The 21,394-nt window shown below is 40.2% G+C and overlaps 2 protein-coding genes across 3 annotated transcripts in view; one reads left to right on the forward strand and one right to left on the reverse strand.

The window, feature by feature from the left end:
• The window catches only part of EAF1 (ELL associated factor 1), a 20,585-nt gene extending 15,730 nt beyond the window's left edge, over positions 1 to 4,855 (reverse strand). Inside the window, exons 1-2 of the mRNA XM_058831700.1 lie at positions 4,723 to 4,855; positions 1,583 to 1,677 (exon numbers count right to left, since the gene is read on the reverse strand). Coding sequence (XP_058687683.1) covers positions 1,583 to 1,677; positions 4,723 to 4,825 — 198 coding nt within the window. The 5' untranslated portion in view covers positions 4,826 to 4,855. The remainder of the gene's footprint in view (positions 1 to 1,582; positions 1,678 to 4,722) is intronic.
• Positions 4,807 to 18,986, forward strand: METTL6 (methyltransferase 6, tRNA N3-cytidine). 2 transcript variants are annotated; one of them, XM_058831698.1, is made up of 7 exons: positions 4,807 to 4,942; positions 6,570 to 6,953; positions 7,641 to 7,775; positions 8,309 to 8,446; positions 8,978 to 9,148; positions 10,449 to 10,590; positions 13,223 to 18,986. In XM_058831698.1, the coding sequence occupies exons 2-7, from the start codon at positions 6,657 to 6,659 to the stop codon at positions 13,378 to 13,380; spliced, it is 1,041 nt and encodes a 346-aa protein (XP_058687681.1). In that variant the 5' UTR covers positions 4,807 to 4,942; positions 6,570 to 6,656; the 3' UTR covers positions 13,381 to 18,986. The 2 variants fall into 2 exon arrangements, with proteins under 2 accessions (XP_058687681.1, XP_058687682.1); XM_058831699.1 differs by lacking the exon at positions 8,309 to 8,446 and having other exon boundaries at positions 13,223 to 17,117.
• The last annotated feature ends 2,408 nt before the right edge of the window (positions 18,987 to 21,394 follow it).

The raw sequence follows: 21,394 nt of genomic DNA on the forward strand, positions 1-21,394 counted from the left end.
GCTACCAGACCCATTGATGTCTGTGAATTGTGGTTTATTGGTGTGACACATAGCATTAACTTCAGCTAATAAACAAATCCAGTTCTAGCACACCAGCACTTCCTTTTGTTTTGGTAAGGAAACCACTGAATCTTCAATTACAAACCAGCTGCACCTATAAACAGATTGATCACTTGTTTTATTGCTTTTTGACCATCATCTTCACACAGCAGATCTTTATGGCATCATTAGGGAAGGAAGTGGATGGGAAACTCCTTCATGGCCACTCACCAGGACTGCCCCCTTGCTTCCACTGATAAAGCTAAAGGCAGGGAACCCTCTATGCCCTATCTGTACATGTTTGACTAAGGGCAGGAACATGCTTACAGGTCTGCCTGTGGGCTCTGAACATCCAACTTCGACTGAAGCCTGAGTTACATTGCCTTTCTTCAGCAAACCATAGCACTAAAAATGGATGGAGACCAGGTGTACAGCTTCAGCTAATAGTAAAATTCTTCTAGTTTTTGAAGGATGAGGAGGAAGGATGGGGAGGGGGAAGGAAGGAAGGAAGGATGGGGAGGGGGAAGGATGGGGAGGGGGAAGGAGGGAAGGATGGGGAGGGGGAAGGAGGGAAGGATGGGGAGGGGGAAGGAGGGAAGGATGGGGAGGGGGAAGGAGGGAAGGATGGGGAGGGGGAAGGAGGGAAGGATGGGGAGGGGGAAGGAGGGAAGGATGGGGAGGGGGAAGGAGGGAAGGATGGGGAGGGGGAAGGATGGGGAGGGGGAAGGAGGGGAGGGAGGGAGGGAGGGAGGGAGGGAGGGAGGGAGGGAGGGAGGGAGGGAGGGAGGAAGGAAGGAAGGAAGGAAGGAAGGAAGGAAGGAAGGAAGGAAGGAAGGAAGGAAGGAAGGAAGGAAGGAAGGAAGGAAGGAAGGAAGGAAGGAAGGAAGGAAGGAAGGAAGGAAGGAAGGAAGGAAGGAAGGAAGGAAGGAAGGAAGGAAGGAAGGAAGGAAGGAAGGAAGGAAGGAAGGAAGGAAGGAAGGAAGGAAGGAAGGAAGGAAGGAAGGAAGGAAGGAAGGAAGGAAGGAAGGAAGGAAGGAAGGAAGGAAGGAAGGAAGGAAGGAAGGAAGGAAGGAAGGAAGGAAGGAAGGAAGGAAGGAAGGAAGGAAGGAAGGAAGGAAGGAAGGAAGGAAGGAAGGAAGGAAGGAAGGAAGGAAGGAAGGAAGGAAGGAAGGAAGGAAGGAAGGAAGGAAGGAAGGAAGGAAGGAAGGAAGGAAGGAAGGAAGGAAGGAAGGAAGGAAGGAAGGAAGGAAGGAAGGAAGGAAGGAAGGAAGGAAGGAAGGAAGGAAGGAAGGAAGGAAGGAAGGAAGGAAGGAAGGAAGGAAGGAAGGAAGGAAATTTTGGCAACCTCACAAATACAGCCCTTTACAAAGATCCAACTATACAGTCCTTTCCTAAGGACTGCAAGGACAAACTACAAGTCCGGCTGCTTAAATATTGAAGCCACAGTGTTAATAAAGAAAGTGAAAATAGCATTTATATTAGACTGTAACAACACTGCAAATTTGTTGGAGAGTAAACAGGGGAACATATATAACAGACTTACTGGAATATGTGGCAAAGTGATGGTAACATCATCTCCTTTACCCACTTGCAGGTCCCCCTCACAAGACGTATCTATTGATGCTGGCTTAAAATCATCTAAGGAGGAAAACAATTGTGATTACATTTGTTAGAGTTGCCAGAAGCATCAATGTGCCCTGCAAAGAGCCACCATACATTTACTGTGATTACAGGGAATGGTAAAACACAAAATAGTGTTTACAGCAGGGGTGGAATAACACACCAGTACATTGTGTCTATACGTAGCAACCCAGTCATGTGGTGGTGCCTTATTCTGAACCTTCTTTTTAAAAAGGAAATAAGGTTCTAGATCATGTGCTTGAACACCAAAAGCAGACTTCTCCAAGCCCCAGGCTTTGCATGGCACTTGGTTTTACAGGCCAGTGTAAAAAACTGTAACAAACTCAAGAGACTAACAACTTCCAAAACCCTGGGCTCTGCTTAGCTCTTGCCAACTCCAAACCTGAGGACTCTCTCTGTGATAAACACTAATTTAATGACACCCACTCATTTAGTCTTACAGATAGATATTTCAGGCTCTTTAACAGCCATCTCGCCTCCACAATAGTGCTAAAAGCTACACATGGGTGGAGGAGATCTCAGCTCTCACTTATGAGGAAAGAAAGAGGCACTGATCTTACTTCAGCAATTTCCATGCTGGTCCAAAGCATCACTAAGGAGAGGCACTGTACTGGCTTTAAACTAACATTTGTTTTAGGTATTTTTTCTCTGTTGTACAGAATGCTTTGTCTCCCAACCAAAGCACTTCTGTTTAATGCATGCATTTGAACTGAGAACATTTTAAATTAAAAGTATTTTTCTGTCATTATTCTGTTGTGCTGGTGAGCCATAAAAAAAACCAGAAAAAAACCTATCAGAACCTCTAATATCTTGAGAGAGGATTTAGACAAAGTGAAATAAAATCACACAGATACAGGCTAGTTTGCTCTGTGTTTGTTTTTAAAAGAAGCCTGCATTCAATTCTAGCAATCCCGCATCTGAAGAGGTGCAATTATATTCATGATCAAGGCTTTTAATTACTGCATTAGTTATGAAATTAATACCTCAGAACAAATTTAAAATATAATTCCACTATGAAAAACACATTTGCAGGAAAAAGAACCCAAACCCTGGCTTGTAATAAATTCTCGTTAAGAGGATGTTAATGTTTAATTGGGTTTTACTTTGACAGCACAACAAGCAGAATCAGACACACTTGACTTAATCCTCATGCCTTAACTGCCAGATCAAATCATAGCCTTCAATTTCATCTGAGCAATCTGTTTCTAGCTATTGTTTCCCACCTACTTTATGTGCAAGCTTGCTAAATAAAACAAACCAGCTGTACAAGAGCTAGTGTCTTTGCCAAAATGGGATCAAGAGTTTCAACAGCACAGTCACTAACCTAAGAGGAATATCACTATCAGACTTCTTTCTTAGCTAGAGCAATATAGAATTACTTTAAACAAACACTCAACTGATTGTTTTCATTTTGTTAGCATGTGCTTGGCTAATCCTCATGTAGAACTAGAGCATATACTCCCCTCCAAATATACCCACAGCTCTTTTCCTAAAAATCTTATGTTTTTAAGACGTGTTTTCCAAGGATAATCCAGTTTCTCAGTACGGTATTTCAAAACCACTATGATGTAAAGGAAGGAAGTATTTTAAGAAGGTTGAAACAAACATAGCCTACAAAATCCTCTCACTGTAGTTTGTGTGAAGAGGATTATGGAAATAATATAATGCTGGATCCCAGATAAATCATTTCAGAACAACAGTTAGGGAAAAAAAACCAAAACAACAATACAATGAAGAAATCTCATTTGAAAGTCAGAGATGGAAAATAGAGCATTCAGAAATATCTTCTGAAATAAAACTGCATTCTTCCAGTTGTAGTCTGAAGAGCTTTGGCTTTGCAATCCCTTAGAAAACTGGTTATTGAAGCACTTTCCATTCTAGAAATCTAGTATATTTCCACCTGGATATGGCTTGGGTTTAACTCACACAGGACCAGGTACGCAGGTGACCAGTGTCCCTGAAACTATTTGTGGTGTATGAATGCGGGCAATGAGACCAGGCCTATATTTATGCATTATAAACCAAAATATCCTACTGTTGTCTGTATAAATTCCCCTTTTATAGAAAAATACTGAATTAAAATTTCAGTATTCTTAACATTTAGTCTTGATGGTTTACCAGTCATTTTAGTAAAAAAAAACTGGATTCATTTTACTCAGATTTCTTGCCCACAGAATTCAATATATACTATAATATAGTGAGTTCCTCTCCAAAACAATCTACCTCAGGATTTATCTTGCATTTATTAGGCTTTACTGTTTATGTCTGAGTCCTTTCTGCTTGCTTTCCCGGGACAGTGATTTATGACAGCTGCCTGCCGTCGGGACAGCCAGGGACAGGTTTGCTGGGCTACACATTGCTTCATCAGGAAAATACCCAGTTAAAAACCAAACTCCGGGTGCTCCCGCTGCCTCTCCAGGCCGGGCCTGTGGTGGGATCTGTCCTGCAGTTAACTGCCCGAGAGAACAAAACAAAATGGAAAAGCCACCCCTTTACGGGGGGAACTCTTTATGCTTCCAAGCGATTAATGACAAACTTTCTAAAGCTGCTCCTTCGCCTTAGCCAGCCACGCTCAAACCTCCTCCCTGCCAGCATCCACCTTCCCCTTCTTCCCGGGTTGGACCCCGCTGTGGGGAAAACACTCGTGGAGAGGAACGACGGGCGCTGAGGGAGCGGACAGGGGGGGAGACAGGTGCTAGAGGGGCGGAAGAGAAAGGGGAGGAGAAGAGCACTGAAGGGAATAGGAGGGAAGAGGGGAGAATGGCCATGAGGGGACAGGAGGGAAGAGGGGAGACGGGCCATGAGGGGACAGGAGGGAAGAGGGGAGACGGGCCATGAGGGGACAGGAGGGAAGGGGGGAGACGGGAGATGACAGGGCAGGAGAGAAGCGGGTAAGGAAGGCGCTGAGTGGGGACGAAGCCCCGCGATGGCGGAGCGAACGAGGCGAGGAGAGCAGTGGGGTGGGCGCGGCAGAAGGAGCAGCGCAGCCGGAGGACGGGACGCGAGCGGGGAGGAAGGGGCGGCCGCGGGGGAGGCGCTCACAGCGGATGGTGTGGAAGGAGGCTTTGGGCCGCCGCTCGAAGCTCTCGCCCAGCTGCAGCGGGTGCTCCTCCTTGTCCAGCAGCGAGTTCGCCGAGCCGTTCATGGCCCCGCTCCCGGCCGGGCCGGTCCCTTCCCTTCCCTCTCCGTGCGCTGCCACCCGGCGTCCTCCCGGAAATTCTTGACTTTCCCTTCCGGGAACCCTCTCCGGGGCTGGCGGCGGGTACGGCGGGACGAGGCGGGGGCCCGGGGCCGGGCTGGGGCTGCTGCCCCGGGGAGGGTCCCTGGGGAGGTGGGAGCCCGGCGCTCCCCGCCCTCAGCAGGGCAGAGCAGGGCAGGGCAGGAGGGGACCTTTCTTTCCTTCCTTGTCGGGGTGTTCGAGCCCCGGCTAGGCTGGGGCAGGAGCTGCTAGAGGGAAGCCGGTTCCGTGTGGGGGGACCGGGAGATCTCATAGAGGTGTTACATGTTTGTGGGCTTAGCTCTGGATTAAACACCTTTAGAAGGTTCTTTAGCTAAGCATGGGCTGTTGCAACTGAGGTTATCATCGCGCTGCCTTCCCACCCCAGCAGACGCGTCACTGAAAGGACTGGCTTGCGTTTGTTTGTTTCCCTCGCTCGCTCTGTGAGGAAATAATGCAGCGTGCCTAGACTATAGGCGTGTGTGGAAATAGGGCAAAAATTTTGATGATTAAGTTTTCGTTTGTTTGTTTTGAGGATATGGTCTGCTTGAAGAGACATCCTTTCAAAGGACCCTCTTCTCCATAACCTCTTCTGCTGTTTTTGGTGGAAAAAGGGGGTGCGCCTGTGAAACTGGACCAAATTCTGACAGTTCTTTTTTTCATTTACACGCTTACATATTTTATGTTTGTGTTTGTATCATGACATGTATATATCATGATAGCATCATATCTAGCATATATAATGTGTCCCTAACTATCCATTATATGTATCATAAAATGTATTTTATCATAAGACAAAATGCGTAAGTGGAGTACTACTCTTTTTTGTATGTTTGTTTTAGGGTGTGTGTTGTTGTGCTTTTCTCGTTTCCTTTTTGGTAAATTGACACCAATGCCTGGCTCTGAGCACTGATGTACATGAGTGGTGTGTGTTTGCTACCTAGGCTTCCCTGGGAGTCACTGGGCCATCCTAGAGGATCCACATGCTTATGAGGCAGATGTCAGAACCAGTTTAACATCAGAATAAATATCTGGGTCCCTTTCCAGCCTATGCAAAGCTTTTTGTTAACTTCTGAAAATCAAACCACCTGTGACTGTTCAAACCTGTGTGAATCCTCAGGAGGAGGCAGTGGGAGGGATGCTGGCACAGGCCAGCTCTGGGTGTTTTGGCCACAGTACTGGTTTTGTTCTCTTCTTTAGGTGACATGGTGTTATAAATGCTGTTGTTTTCAGCAGTATTTTCTCGCAGAGCTGAGAGCAGGAAGGAGAAATGCTAACATGAATGCACTTGAATTAACTTCATTAATTTTAATGTGACTTTTAAATGTCATCTGTTCCTCAATAACCTTTTTTTCTAAAGTGTTCTAACTGAGGTTAATGAGAAACAAAGCCCTTGCTTTCCCTCTCAAGTCTCTTTTAGTGAAAATAAAGTTAGAGCTGCACCATCTTTTTCTTGTTGGGTAGCTTTCAAGGATGCAGAGGGGAAGACCAGGAGACTCTGAAATATCTTCTTTGACATCAGTGTGATGTTGTATATGATTCTTAGTTTAAATTAAGGTTTTCTGAAATTAGGAGAAATCTGTTGACATGTAAATCCATCAGGTACGAGAGATCACAAAAGTTGTAGTAAGTGCATGCTGTAATTATTTCTCATTTTTAATTCTGCTTCTAGATCCTCACTTATTTTACCTAAGTTAAGCAATGGAACCGTACACTAAAGAAAAAAGATCATCCTTGGGTCTTTGGTGTTCATGTTTGCATGAAAGAATCTAGGATGTTCCAAGAAAAGGTGTCAGCCAATTGCTTAAATATGGTAACAGCATCTACTGAAGATGGTGCTTTCCAGAAAAAAGGCCATAGTGCTCGAGTCCTTAGCCCAGAAGAAGCAGAAAAACTGGCAAAAGATCAGGTTTTGGTGTCTGAGTTCAAACAACTAAAACTGGAGAAAGAGGCACAGAAGAACTGGGATCTATTTTACAAAAGAAACAGCACCAATTTCTTCAAAGACAGACATTGGACAACCAGAGAGTTTCAAGAGTTAAAGGCATGTCGTGAGGTGAGATCTATACAATTCTGCTGTAAAAGATGAGATTGATTGTTTCCAGTCAATTCTTTCCAGGGGAGTTAATAATACTTAGAACAAAGCCATTTGGGTAAGAGCTGACATATGTTAAGTTTGCAGTGCCTTGTGTATTTTCTTTTAATGTCAAAGATGACTTCTCAGAATCAGATACATCAGTTCAGTTTCAGTTTATAATTGGCCCTTACTGGATGGGGATGCTGTTCATAGAATCCTGGATGCTGAGAATGAAGTCTGGAATATTTGGTTTTCGAGTCCTAAAGCAGACAGCTTGTCTCCCTGTATGCAAGCTGGTGCACTTCAGTACACTGCTTTAAAGAAAAGCATCCAGAATTGCAGGCTAATTGCTGAACACAGTTAAGGGGATAGCCAGATGCATCTGTTGTTCCTTATAGCTGAATCAAAGACAGAAATGGCACAAGTATGTTGATTACTTAAGGAGTAGATGACTGAAGAAATATTAATATGTTCTAAAATGATTTCTAATTTTTCAGAAGTCAGGATGTCTGTGTTTAGTGTCAGATTATGCAGTGCCTGTCTAGTTTGGTTTTTTTGAAGAATCACAATTAAAATTGATTGTAGCTTTTGAAATGCTGGTTGAACAGTGTCTCTGTTCATATGATGAGAAAACAAATGTTTTGTCTTGTATTGCTTCCTCCCTAGTTCGCAGATCAAAAACTGACCATTCTGGAAGCAGGCTGTGGGGTTGGGAACTGCTTGTTTCCACTCTTAGAAGAAGATCTGAATATTTTTGCATATGCCTGTGATTTCTCTCCTAGAGCTGTTGAGTATGTGAAGGTTGGTGTGATATTTGAAACTTCTTTCAGAGTGTTTTTTAGTAGCTTCTAAAATTCCAAGTGACTGTAACAACAGACTTCTCTTGGCTTCCTTTTTGTGAGAAGGTTAGAATGTGCGTTGCCAAAAAAGTCGAGACTGATGCACTTCAGTGAAGATCCTATGTAAGAAGCCAAATCATTGCTCAAGACTTGGCTTTTCAGTGTCTAATTAGAGCATTATTGTATATTACTTGAATGATTTATGAAGGTAGTGTTTTTTGGGAGCACTACTATGTCTCTGCTGACTGTGCAGTATAAGCAAAATTTGTTTGTCATGGAATCTTGCCCTTAATAGAGGGAGTCCCAAGGAGAACCTTGAAAACAAGGCTGGGAAAGTTTTTGTTAAAGAAATTTGTAACCTGATTAGGAGTAGGTATGTTTACACTTCGTAGTGGGTACTTCAGTCCAAAGTTGAGCCTTGCAGCAGGGGTGGTGGGAGCTTTGGGCTTTAAAAGTCTTTAATAAGTTTGTAATGACAGGTAAATTTCTATCTAGCTATTAATTGAAAGCATTGTTACCAAGAACCACAAGGCACAGACAGCATTTTTCATGGGGAAGATGGGAAGAAATACCTGTGGCAAACAGAAAAGGACAGCAGCTCCCTGGGATGTTGTGGCTGCACTCCAAGATGAGGTTGGGCTGAGTGTGTACCCTGGGTTTTGGATGACTTAACAGCATCTGCCTCCACAGCTCTTTCTGAATTTATTTTTTGGCAAGACCAGGTTGATTTTTTTCCACAGCAAAACTGAGGGCTACAGCAGCCCAGCTGCAGGTTATGTGACAGGAACCCCAACTGTTTGCAGTCTACCTGTAGATCAAGAGCTTTACTTTCATCACTCTGTAATATGTAATTTCTTTCAGTAGTATTTATGTTTTCTTTAAAGAGTAGAAGCAGGAGTAAAACAGAAGTGGTATGTTTTCTGAATGGTCTTAATGCACTTTCCTTCTCAAATTAACGGGAACAGACTATTCCACTAGTTGAAGTTCACTATTGTAGTTAGCAGCAAAGAATTTCTGATTGCAGTAGCCACCTGTTGGAAGTTAATATTCCCTTGCCACTGTGTTTTATGTCTCTCTACTGATGAATTTCACAAGATTTTTACTTTATTGTAGCAACAAATGCTGCTGATTTTCAGTGAAAGCTTGCTCTTTTAATTTCCCTAGAAAAATGCCTTATATACTACTGAAAGATGTAAAGTGTTCCAGTGTGATCTTACCAAAGATGATCTTCTAGACAATATACCAGCAGATTCCGTGGATGTTGTCACACTTATATTTGTGCTTTCTGCCATTCATCCTGACAAAATGCATCTTGTCCTGAGGAACATTTACAAGGTAAAACCAGCTGAATTTACTGCCTTTAAACCACTTATTTTTAGCTTGAAAGTACATTTTTTTTCTTTGAGAAAATCACTTTCTTGCAATGGTGATTTTTCATATTATATTCCATGGATGTATTTTGTTAGTTCACCAAGTATGCAGGACTAAAATATGTTTTATAATGTCCTTTTTTTTTTTTTTATCCTGGTATTGTGAAATGGTTTGGATTGAGGCTTAATTCCTGCCATCAGTGTAACAAAAAGATATATAAAATATGGCCTTCATGTAAGGAAAGATGGAGAGAGATTTTTACAGGAAAGAGCATGTACTGACAAGGAAAAGGGCAATGGATTCAAATTGAGAGTGGGTTTAGATTAGTAGGAAGGAATTCTTTAGGGAGGTGCTGGCACAGGTTATCCAGAGAAGTTGTGGATGCCCTACTCCTGGGAGTGTTCAAGGCTAGATGGGGCTTTGTGCAAGCTGATCTGGTGGAAGTTGTCTCTGCCCATGGCAGGGGGATTGGAACCAGGTGATCTTTCAGGCCCCTTCCATCCCAGGCCACTCTATGGTTTTAAGGATGTAACTAGGGTTGAATGCTATGAATGGTATTTGTCTATTGCAGAGATGTCTTTGTTCATAAGGTGTGAGTGATAGTGAGCCAGAATTAACTTCCAGAGGTCCAGTGACCTGCAGTTAGGGTGTTGTTGGTATTATTAAACGTATTTGACCTGTGGTGATTTAGAAGTGGAGGTCTCTTTATAGATTGCTTTCTTTACAAAAAGCAATTTAAAAAAAATCCATGATGCATTTTCCTAGAATTGTTTCTTATTTATTTCTCAACATATTGCAACATTCTTCTTTCTCCATGAAAAAAGAAGTGTCACGATATTCTAAATTTTATTGTTTACCATTAAACAAAATCAGATGCTAAACAGGATAATAGTCAACAGAAAAAGTTGGGAATTTTTGTTAAACTGTATGTTTTCTTCTTTTCTTTGTGTTTGAAGAGTGTTTCTAATTTAAATGATCAGCACCCAAACAGGTATTCTAAAACTAATTGTACTCTTTTGTTCATGGGGAAACTCAATCCAGTTTTTACACAACTATTTGTTGCACGGGGAATGAATTATATCTTTATCTATCTATATCTATGTCTATACATAGACGTAGATATAGATATTTATCTCACTGTTGTATTGACTGTGTTAGTCCACCTTGTCTTAGTTACCTGTGTCTGTATGTGTACACAAATAAATATAGCTATATATGACTAAATCTGTTTAGCTTATTAAAGCATGTGTGTATTATGTGACAGGTGTTAAAACCAGGCAAGTGTGTCCTGTTCCGAGACTATGGCCTGTACGATCATGCAATGCTCAGGTTTAAATCTGGCAGCAAACTTGGGGAAAACTTTTATGTCAGACAAGATGGGACAAGATCTTATTTTTTTACTGAAGGTAAGATATTCTGTAGAGTGCTTTCATTTCTATGAATCTTCTGCTCCAGCTTTCCCCAGGGAAATGCCACCATGCCCATGGAAATTTTATTTTGTGTGGATGAACTGTTAAATTGTGGTTTATTTAATTTACTATCCTTTTTGGGAAGAAGCAGTTATTTAGACTGGCATAACTTTGTGGAGCACTTTCTTGTTTACAAGCTTGTTGTATGTGCTGTAATTCTCCAAGAGCAGCAGTTTCTGAATTTGCTGCATTTCATTCAGATTTGTTACCTAAGGGGAAAAGACCTATGTTCAGTAAGAGAATTGATCATCTTCATGAAGCAAGTAAGCAGTTCTTTTGGCATCATTCTTTGTGCAGGGCTATTTCTGGTGAGCAGGATGAGGTCTATTGACTTCTAAAAGCAGAACCACAACTGCAGCACTGAGAAGCTTGTATACAAATCCTGCTGGGATAGCACTGACTAGCTGTGGTCAGTCTGTCTTCTAGGGCTTGTTTTTTAGTAAAGACAATGCAAAAAAAACATTTCCATGTGATATAGTGTTTAGTTTTTGTTCAGTGCTCATAATGGTTCAGGAGGAAGGGTGGTTATTGCAGTTTACTGGTGGAGAATTGAAGCACAGAGATACAAAGGAATTTGCTTAGACTCTCACAGTGAATTGGGATTATAGCTTCTAACTCCCAGTTCCTCGTGCTAAACTCATTACTCCCCCCTATCACTTGTGGAGCATTATGTAATAAGAGCTGTGAATTTATTTCTGTGGGGCTTTTTGTTCTTAGTCTAAAGCAAAATACAGCCACTGAAGAGATCGATTTGGAGCCAAGTAAATGTTATTCATATTTTATGCCATAACATATTACCTAATTGCTTCTGATTTATAAAAAACATTAATCTTGCCTGAGCTCCCCCTATTCTTCATAGGACAGTGATGAAGTCTAAGATAATGCAGGCTGTGCTACAGCTTCATTGAAGCATTTCTAGAGCTGTTATTTATTGAGTGATGTTTAGTTCTGTTTAAACAATTAGCTGTTACAAAGAGAATGGAAGCTAAAGGGAACAAATAAGGGACTGACCTAGCAGTGGAATTTTAAATCTCATTTCTATTGTGTTTTAGAATAGTTTCTGAATAAGAAGTTCCTTGCTACTATGCGTGTTTCCCTTGGGAGAAGAATTGAGATAGGGACCAGGAAGAGGAAGGAAGGAGAAAAGAGAGGATTTTTTTTTGTATTGCTCATGTGAGCCATTGTTTTTCCATGGGCTGGTCTGTGACTGTCTCACAGATCACCTCTACTCCCATTTTTAATCATTGTGATCTTGTTCATTTCGCAGATTTTCATATAAACATTGCTTAATGCTTGAGAATTCTTTTGTTACTGGAGACATGACTCCCATCATTTCCACAGAGGTTGCAACCCTTGCTATTTTTCATTTCTTTTGCACTACTTTGGTACACCAAGTAATTGCTACATGGGGTAATTTGAATTATACTTATTTATAATATGTCTGGCCTCAGATAAAAACACAGAATTTCTCCCATAGGGAAGAAAATCCATTCTTCTACTGTTAGAAATAATATTAAATCTGTGGAGGAATGAATGGTTGTAGTTTTGTATTATGAAATATGTGCAACTTCCTTATAATAAGGTTTCAATAGGTCTACAGTTGAGTGCTGTTTGTTTATATTTAATTGGTGTGGGTCCCCCATTTTACATGAACACACAGTGTTGATAGCCATGGTGGGCTTTGGTTGATACAATCCTGCAGTGCCACCGAAGTGGGTTGTCTCATCTTCCTCAACATACCATCTCTAGTGGTGCTTCCTGTACCCACATGATCACTGTTTGATCAAGCTAATCCCCCTGGGCAGGGAAATATGGAATGTCTTTGTTTTCTATCAAGTAACACAAGTTTAGAACAGCTTAGATTTACTGGGAAATCGCTGCCTGAGTAAGTGAATTGAGGTGCAGGAAAGGAAAAATGATGATTTTTAATTAATATGACAAGTCAATAGCACAAGCAGACCTTTCTGCTGCACAGGTCACCCTGCTAGTGAAGTGCTTCTGCCTGCCTTAAGGGAGAAATGCTTTGAGTAAAATTTTTTTGTTTATGGAGAATACTTTCAGTTCAGCTTAGTGGACTCTTGGTACCACCATATCCTCTTTGCCATTTTGTCAGTTTTTCTGTTGAGCAATTGTATATACCATAGGGTGTTTTTCTCCCCTGAGCAGAGGTGCATCTGCACAGCTGGATTACCTTTGAAATATTTATGGTAAGTGATGTCTTCAGCTAGTGAAGGTCAGCTGCACAAAGGGAAAATGCACTGGTATCAGTCACAATGAGAATGACAAGGCTTAATAAAAATAAAAGATGTAGCAATTTTTGGAAATTCAACTGAGTAACTAGCTTAACCCCCAGTTTTAAAAGCTGTTTTGCTTAGGTTGATGTTTCTAAAGGAGATCTTTATTGATTTTTATTCAGCAGTCTGCCCACATAGAACAGCTTGAAATCTGAAGGCCTGCGTGATTTTCATGCTGTAACACATAAGAACATATGCTTATATAAATGCTGTCTGGTGTTTTAAAAATAGCTTAAACATAATATTTAATTTATTTTTTTCCCATTCTCTTCCAGAGTTCTTATTTCAGCTTTTCAAGGCTGAGGGATATGAGCAAGTGGTCAGTGAATATGTGCAGCGAGAAACTGTGAATAGGAAAGAAGACTTGCGTGTACCAAGAGTTTTTCTTCAAAGCAAATTTCAAAAGCCTTTCAGTGAGACAAGTTCTTGCTGATTAGCAACAGCATTGCTTGTTTGAAATGGAAGCTAGCACATCAGCTGTGTACTCATCTTTCTGGTGAACCAAAAATGACAGCACCCAGTATCTCTTGTTGGTTTCCATCTTAGGATACAAAATATGAATGCTATTTTAATTCAATTTAATATTTAATTCCATTTTAAGACAGTTTAGTGATGCAGGCAGCCTGTTGAGCATCTGTATTCCTGCTTCTAAAATAAAACCTGTGCAACATTGTTGGAGGATGAGGTAAAGCATATAAGTAAACTTCCATTTTTATTAAAAACTATTTTAAAATAAGTCTCCTGTATTTCCTGTCACTTGTGATTTTTGAGGCTTGTTAAATTTACAATATTTCATTTATTTGCAGTACTTGTAGGACTTCTGAGTGTACTTCCTCAGATACAGAAATGAAACAGACTCAGTGAGCGGTATAGTGTAAGCTGCCTTAATATTTTAATAATGGTATCTTTTTAATATGCTCAGCATTTAGATGTGTAAACAAATGTTTATATTCTAAGTAAGATCTTAATTTATCTGATTTCATGCTTGAAAAAGTATGTTTGTGGATCAGGTTGTATTTATCCCTAATTAATTTAAGATGTTCTTAATTTAATGTGCAGAAATATTTGAAGTTTCGCAAGCCAGCTTCCTTTTTGAAACTGAAATCAGCAAGTCAGGAGTATTTTCTTTGATATGAAGTGTAGTCACCTGCTTCTTTCCTGAGCAGAGGACTTAAGTCTTTTCTGTCACTCTCAGGAAAGTTGTGTTGGTCTTGGTCCTTGCTGCCACTAAAAGCCATTGTACTGTTGCTGCTGCAGACATAACTGCTTGAAGGAACTTTTAGATGTAAGGAACATCTTTTCCTTACAGCTCTTTGCACTGTGGCACTTTGCACTGCAGGACCTTTTCTGTGTTTTTGGATGATGTAGTTTCAATATCATGCCTGGGGTCTTTAACCTGCATTTTGAACAGCTGCATTGCAGCAGAGGAAGCCCAGAAGTGTCCAGTGACTTGTGCAGTGGCCTGTGTTAATCCCGTATAATGTACACAATTTGCAACAGGGGAAATTCCAGTGAAATACTAAGGGGAGATCAAATACTAGGCCAGGGCCCAGAGAAGTTGTGGAGCTTGCATTCTTGAGAATACTTGGAATAAGACTGGCCAAGGCCTTGAGCATCCTGTGACTTTGAGGGGGCCCTGTTCTGAGTAGGGATTCCATCTCTGGCTGTATATATGAGCATGTGATTGCTTGACTCAAGCTGTCATTCCACTGGACTTGTGTGCTGTTAGATGACCCAGTCATAACACATCTGATGTTGACCAGAGGTGACTTTTTTCCTCTGTTTATGACATAAGATATAATAATAATATTTTTTTTTTCAGGCTCTTAACACTGAGTGTATGTGCATGAAAAGAAAGAAATAATAATTTTCCGGCCTGAAGCCTAATGTTACAAAATTAACCAGTCGATTTTTTTTTAAAAATTGGAGCTGCCAAAGGTCTTATTCAGTTGATATGGTTAGAAATAAATTTGCAACAGAACACAAGTCTTTGACCTCAGAGGAAAAAATGCCTAAATCACTCACAATTCTCCTAATGACTTTTTGAGGAGGGTTATTACATGTCATCTCCTTTTTTTATGGAGAGTATTATCCCAGAGATTTATGCATTGCTGGCCCCTGCTGTGCAACCCATTAGCTCTTTCTGCCATGCTAGTAATAAATATCTAGTAACATTTATAGTAAATGAAAAGCTGTGCTAAAAATGGATATAACAATGACAGCACTATTCTAATCTGAGCTATCATTATTTGCTGGCTTTCATCAGCACATGTTCATCTTTAGCACAGCAGTTTTGCAATGACTACATGTAGTCAGAGCTCTGTTGAGATTTAGTGGTGTTTGCAGCCTGTAAATCCAAGTGCCTTTCAGGACTGGAGGCTTGGTCCTTTTGGAGTATACAGCATATAAATGAGACTGAAGGAATGCCTTGCCTTATCACGGTGCTTTGTGTTTGTCATCATATGCAAAATCAAGTGGAATGAACTGTTTATCCCCAAAATGAAATGAGATGTAGGCAAGAATCAAAAATACTAATCAGAAGTCAGCCCAATAGACTTAGCTGCAGACTGCCACTGAGTTCCTTTTTACACTGAACTAACTATTGCCAGAACAATAATACATGTTTTTGTGTGTGTCTACAGCTTCATTATTTCTGTGTACACTCTTTTGTGTAGCAGCATGTTAAATGGAGAGCAGTATTTCTGACTTTTTTATTATATCTTATTCAGTCTCATTTGCAGTCAGACCTTCAAAATAAAGTAGCATGCATTAGTGCCCCTGCCAGAAAGTTCTTCTGCTATAGTTCTCATAAATCAGATGTTATTTGGAGATGAATGGTCAGAAAGGTTAATTTGGTTTCTATGACTCTGCTTCTGCAGACTTTAAATCATGGCAATTTTTTTGTAACTGTGGTAGAGTTTGAGGAAGTTGAGTCAGCTTTAAGAAATCCTTGCCTCATCATGTGAGACACAGTAACTGATGGGTTGCATGTGGTTGTTGTAGTGCTGAGTAAAGTGGATCCACTCCCCCCATCTCTTCAGCCTTCCCAAGCTCAAGTAAGCTCATCAGCAGCACAGGCCAACAATACCTGTGCCTTGTATCCTCACCTGAAGGAGCTGCAGTGATAGGATAAGGAGTTACTGGTTCAGACTGAAAGAGGGGCAACTTAGGTTAGATAAGTGGATATAAGAGATATTAGGAAAAAATTCTTTACTGTGAGGGTAGTCAGGCACTGGAACAGGTTGCCCAGAGGAGCTTAGGATGTCTCATCCCTGGCAGTATTCAAGGCCAGGCTGGATAGAGAGACTCTGAACAACCATGGCAGGGGGATTGGAATTAGATGATCTTTAACGTCCTTTACAACCCAAACCATTCTGTGTAGAACTGTCCTTAGGGAGATGTAGTCATCAGGGATAATGGTCTTAAAATGACTTGAAAAAAGCATATATGTGCTGAATCATGCTCACCTTGCATGAGCAAACTACTATGCTGTGATTGGAATAAATGTCCTCATTGTTCTTTGATTTAAGCTGTCTGCAATCAATGAAGGCTGCTGGGCTGACTCAATTGTCTGTAGAAGACCTGCTTTTTGTTCCCCCTAAGATGAACTAGCTGCTGTATCTGGCAAGCATAAGTAGTAAGTTCCTTTATGCCAACACCCCGTTCTGAGCAATATTTAGGATAGAAGAAAATAATTGTTGAAGTAATGGGACTGAAAAAACACAATTTTTTTTTAATGTTTTGGTGCCCTATGTTTACATTTTCTGATGTTTAATAAAGTATGAACTTGGATTAAGGCTTTTCCTGAAGTCTGGGAATCCTAAATGCTGCTTTTCAGTGGGGAATTTTCTGATGTCTCCTGGAATTGGACAGCATGTATTAAGGAATGATGTTAATGAACAGTGCTTCAGTGAGGACATGGGTAAGGTCTGACTGTCAAATATTTTTATCAAATTTACAGAAGTATGAAGTCTTTGAGGTATCTGACATTGTGTGTCCTTTCTGTCAAAGGACAGCTTCTGTCAAATTTGGTTGATGTTGTCTGATGTCTGACAACAAGCTACGACTGGACAGAAATCCACACAGGTATTTTTTCTATACTATATGGATGAGTGAGCTTTCTTTCCTTAGAAATATGCACTACTGAGAAAAAAGCACTTGAACTTTAAGGTGATAGTATCGCAGCAAGTTTTGTGGTTCATTTGGTAGCTAAAAAGCTATTTCAGGTGTATCTTTCAGGTACCTGAAATCTCCTTGGGTTCCAAAGGTAGAATATTTAAGTAATTAATACAATACTAGAGCCATGGTTGATTGTGCATCACTTCTATGAAACCAGCTGCTATAAAAGCGGGACCTGAAACTCCAGCAGCTGTAAGCATCAGCAGTCAACTGTAAAACATACAGCCTTGGTCTCCTAGGAGAAAACTGGTATATAAAATCAAAAAAGGTCATTTATATGCTCACCTGTTATAATATTTTTTGCTTGATCTGTTGAACAGGTCATACATCTGAATATACTGAGAGATACAAATTACAAATTAGGAAGTGCTTTATCAAAGAGTTAGTTGAAAGATATATATATATATATATATATACACACACACATATTTGGAGAGGATATCAGTGTTGAGAATTAGTGTGTGAAGGAAAAATGGTGAGATTATGTTTAAGTTTCTGGGGAAAAAAAATACCTGAGTTTCATAGACCAGGGATGACATAATTAAATAAACTGTTCATTTGAAAAGGGAAATTTTAGAAATGGAAGCCTGCGGGTTCCAAAATTAGACTGATGTTCCAGGGAGGCAGAAAGGTGGGATCTGATAGTTTGTGGTATTAGTAATACATGCAAGACTCTGTGGGAAGCAAAATTTTATATTGGAAAGATATTGCTGAGATACAATTAGTGAAAATAGGTAAGTATTTTTTAAGGAGTTTTACCTTACCATAATGTAGCTGTGATGAATTTTTCACTGGTTATGATTGCTATTAGGAAAGATTGTGAGCCATTTCAAACATTTGGGAGCAAACATTTGCTAGTTATACATGCTGCAAAAACATCTGACCCTTGGGTGCAGTAGGTTCAGGATATGAGTATGTTTGTGCTCTGTGTTTGTAATGTAAGTTCATTTATTAGAGCAAAGGCAGATGGTGTGCCTGCACTGTGGGAGGCACACAGAGGCATTGCTTGCAAAGATAGAAGCTATTAGCCAGGTAAGATGTTCCATTAGAGAATCTTTTTCATTCCCACTTCCTAGGCTGATGTGCACCATTCATTGTGTTTGCAGCAGGGTGCCATGAAATCAGGGAAGACAAGGGCACAAGAAAAAGACTACATGATTCTTCCAAATGAATAGTGATTTTGTGTATTTCTACTTACATGATTCTGTTTGTGACCATTTACCCTCTTTCCCAGCAAATTTTAGGTCTCATCTTTGGAAAATTTGATTGCTTTTGAAGGTCTTTCCCAAAGACACAGGCTTAACTTATATGCTTGAAAAATATACGATGTGAAACATTTAGAAAGGCAGCTGCGTGACTGAAAATACAAATCCAGCTCTGTTTTCCTCCTTTGACTTGTAAGAAGCTTTATACTTCACTGTCACTTCAGTGCATTTTCACAGTTCCCATTTTGAGGTGCTGTACTGTCTTAAGTTAGATGGCACCAATCACCTGCATCTCTGGTTTCTGACGCCTGTAGCATCCAGAGAACTTAGAATGGAAATAAATGAGGGTAGTTACAGAGAAAAGTCAGAAAGCAGCCAAGCTACAAGTAGACAAGCCTAACTACTGTCTAGGCTCCACTCTATTTTTCCACAGCCCATTTCTCTGGACCCTTGGATTGCTGTGGTAAACTTGGTAGAGCAGAGAAGCTGCTGTTCAATGGGATAATGATACTTTCATACATATGGGATTGTTGTGCATCTGAAATTTGAGGATATTCATGGGGTTTTTTGGGGTTTTTTTCCCCCCAACTTTGGTTTCAAACTTTTCTGTGAAACAGGACACTTAATTGGAATTCTTATCATTTAATGAAAGCCCCTTTCATTAAAATGTAACAGACCTGTTGCTATTTTGCTAAAACTGAAGTGTTCAAAAGCAGGATAGAAGAAGATGACTGGGGGGAAAGCAGGCTTGTTTTCCTTTCAAAACCAAGAAATGTTCTGTTCTATTTGTTTTACTTGCAAAACAAAATTCATAAGAATATGAAAATAGCTTGAAGAAGCCTCAAAACCATTGCCACCATTTTTTCAGAACTACCTTCATAAAGTTAATTCTGAAATTTTGTACAACTTCATAAACTTGGCTGTGACCATCTGGGTGAAGTCTGTAATCACAGATCTCACATTCAGAATTTGAGGGTGCTTGGTTGTGTCCTTTAGGATCTGGCCTCAGGGAACATCACATCTGTGACCTCTTGACCAGATGAATCTGGTCACTTAGTGAAAGCTGAATGTGCAGGTGTTTGGACTTGCCACCTGATACAGTAGCATGCCCTGTTTGCTCCATACAGTGTATGCCACTAAAGACTTTTGCTGGCTTTGGATCAGCTTCCAGTAACAGTTTCAGGTTTTAGTTTTGTTTTTGAAAGCAGCTAATAAATTCAGGATCAGCAATTACCTGTGTATTCTTGACCTGTACTTGGCTGGGAAACAATGGCCAAGAAAAAGCCTGTTAGAAATAAAACTCAGGAGAGACAAGAATCCATCTCAAAGTAAACTGAATCAATCAAGCTAATACAGAGCCAGAATGTATTTTAGAAATAGTGAAAAGTCTTCTTCTTACAGATTTTCCTCTATACAAAATACTAACCTGCCCTTAGGCTTAGAGGGTTTCTTTCCAAGCTACTTTCCAAGTTCCAAAACCCATAAACCTTAAAGGAAAAGAAAATACCACAAACAGAGCCTACAGCATTAACCACATGCATCTCCTAAAGTAGGGCAGTGGTGTTCTCAAAAGCCCACTGAAGAGGGGGTAAGCTTACCAACTGAGAGCTTTAACCTCAATTCTGTCATGCAGTTTGTACTTCATTTATACAGACTTCTGCATGGGAGATCTTTGCCTGTTCAACCACCAATAGTAGGTCAGTGAGATAAAATGATTGCAGTTAGAACACATCTTAAGATATATTAGTACCTCTGTAAAAAAAAAGATTACCTGTGAATGACTGATCAAGGAGCAAGACTGTTTTGTTAATGCTAGCAGCAACATAATTTGTTCATGTGCCAGGCCAGCCTATTGTTTGGCAAGAAATTCAGTGTCAGGCAGCATTTTGTAATACTGTAAAAAAAAATCCAAAAATTAATATCCTTGTCATAAAATAAAATAAAATAAAATAAAATAAAATAAAATAAAATAAAATCATCCTTCAAAAATTTTAAGAAAGGAGCTTGAGTGTGCCTGGCATGTTCAAACAGCATGCAACTAAAACTGTAACTGCAACAGTGGTATTATTCATATTTAAATACCAAACAAAGCTGAAGATGTGCAATGTCAGACTTTGCTCCAGTGACACTCAAATGGTTTTGCAGCATAGGTAGCAGTAGTGTAACTCTGTTACTGTGATGATACAGTTTTTGTTTCATGTAGCCTTGTAGAGAGTTGTGAATATGTTACTGCTGATAGCATTCATAAATATGAGTAAAATATGAGGCATAAATATAAGCAAAGTATGAGAAATGTTCTTTTGTGGCTTGATCTAACAATTCCTGGAGCCTTTTATATCCTATATCCTTACTTCAGCTGATTTTATATTGCTATTGATTTTTATGGTGCGTGTCTTAAATATTACAGGATGTGGAAAGAAAAATAAATTACTGGAATTGTAGATTGTACAGTACTACAGGAGAGTCTCAGAAGCCAAGGTGAATGGAGCCCAAATGCCAAGTTTAACATGTCATCTTCAAACAAGGATTCTATTGATCAAACCCCTTTAAAAATGTTCACTACATACTTGTTGTGGTGATGTCTGAGAGCCCTTGAATGGGACAGCATTTTTCTAGGTGCTGTGGACTCAGAGAGTAAGAGACAATCCCTGACCTAAAAATTGTAACTTCATTTCTGCAAGATGGGTAAGAAGAGGAAGAAAGGACATCCCCCTTGTGGTAAGACACAGAGATATTATATGATATTTTCTTTACTCCAAATATAAGTTAGTGTGAAAATGGAACTGGAGAAATTCTGTCCTATATCTTGGTTTGGCATCTGACTAGCAAGCCATCTCAATACAGAACAGATCCTTTATTAATGAGAGTTACTGGCTCTGATGACGGAAAACCTGGTTCCTGAATGACTTGTCATCACAATTTGAATGGCAAGTACCATTTCCAGCCCTGCTGTTGGTTTCCTGGGTGACTTCAAGCCTTTGCTCTCACTTTCTGCCTTTTCTGTAGGGAAAAGGGAAGGATCTTAAAGTGAAAAACTGAAGAATCATAAAATCATTTAAGTTG

This window comes from Poecile atricapillus, chromosome 2 (assembly GCF_030490865.1).
Source record: "Poecile atricapillus isolate bPoeAtr1 chromosome 2, bPoeAtr1.hap1, whole genome shotgun sequence".
In the NCBI taxonomy this organism is placed as follows: Eukaryota; Metazoa; Chordata; class Aves; order Passeriformes; family Paridae; genus Poecile; species Poecile atricapillus.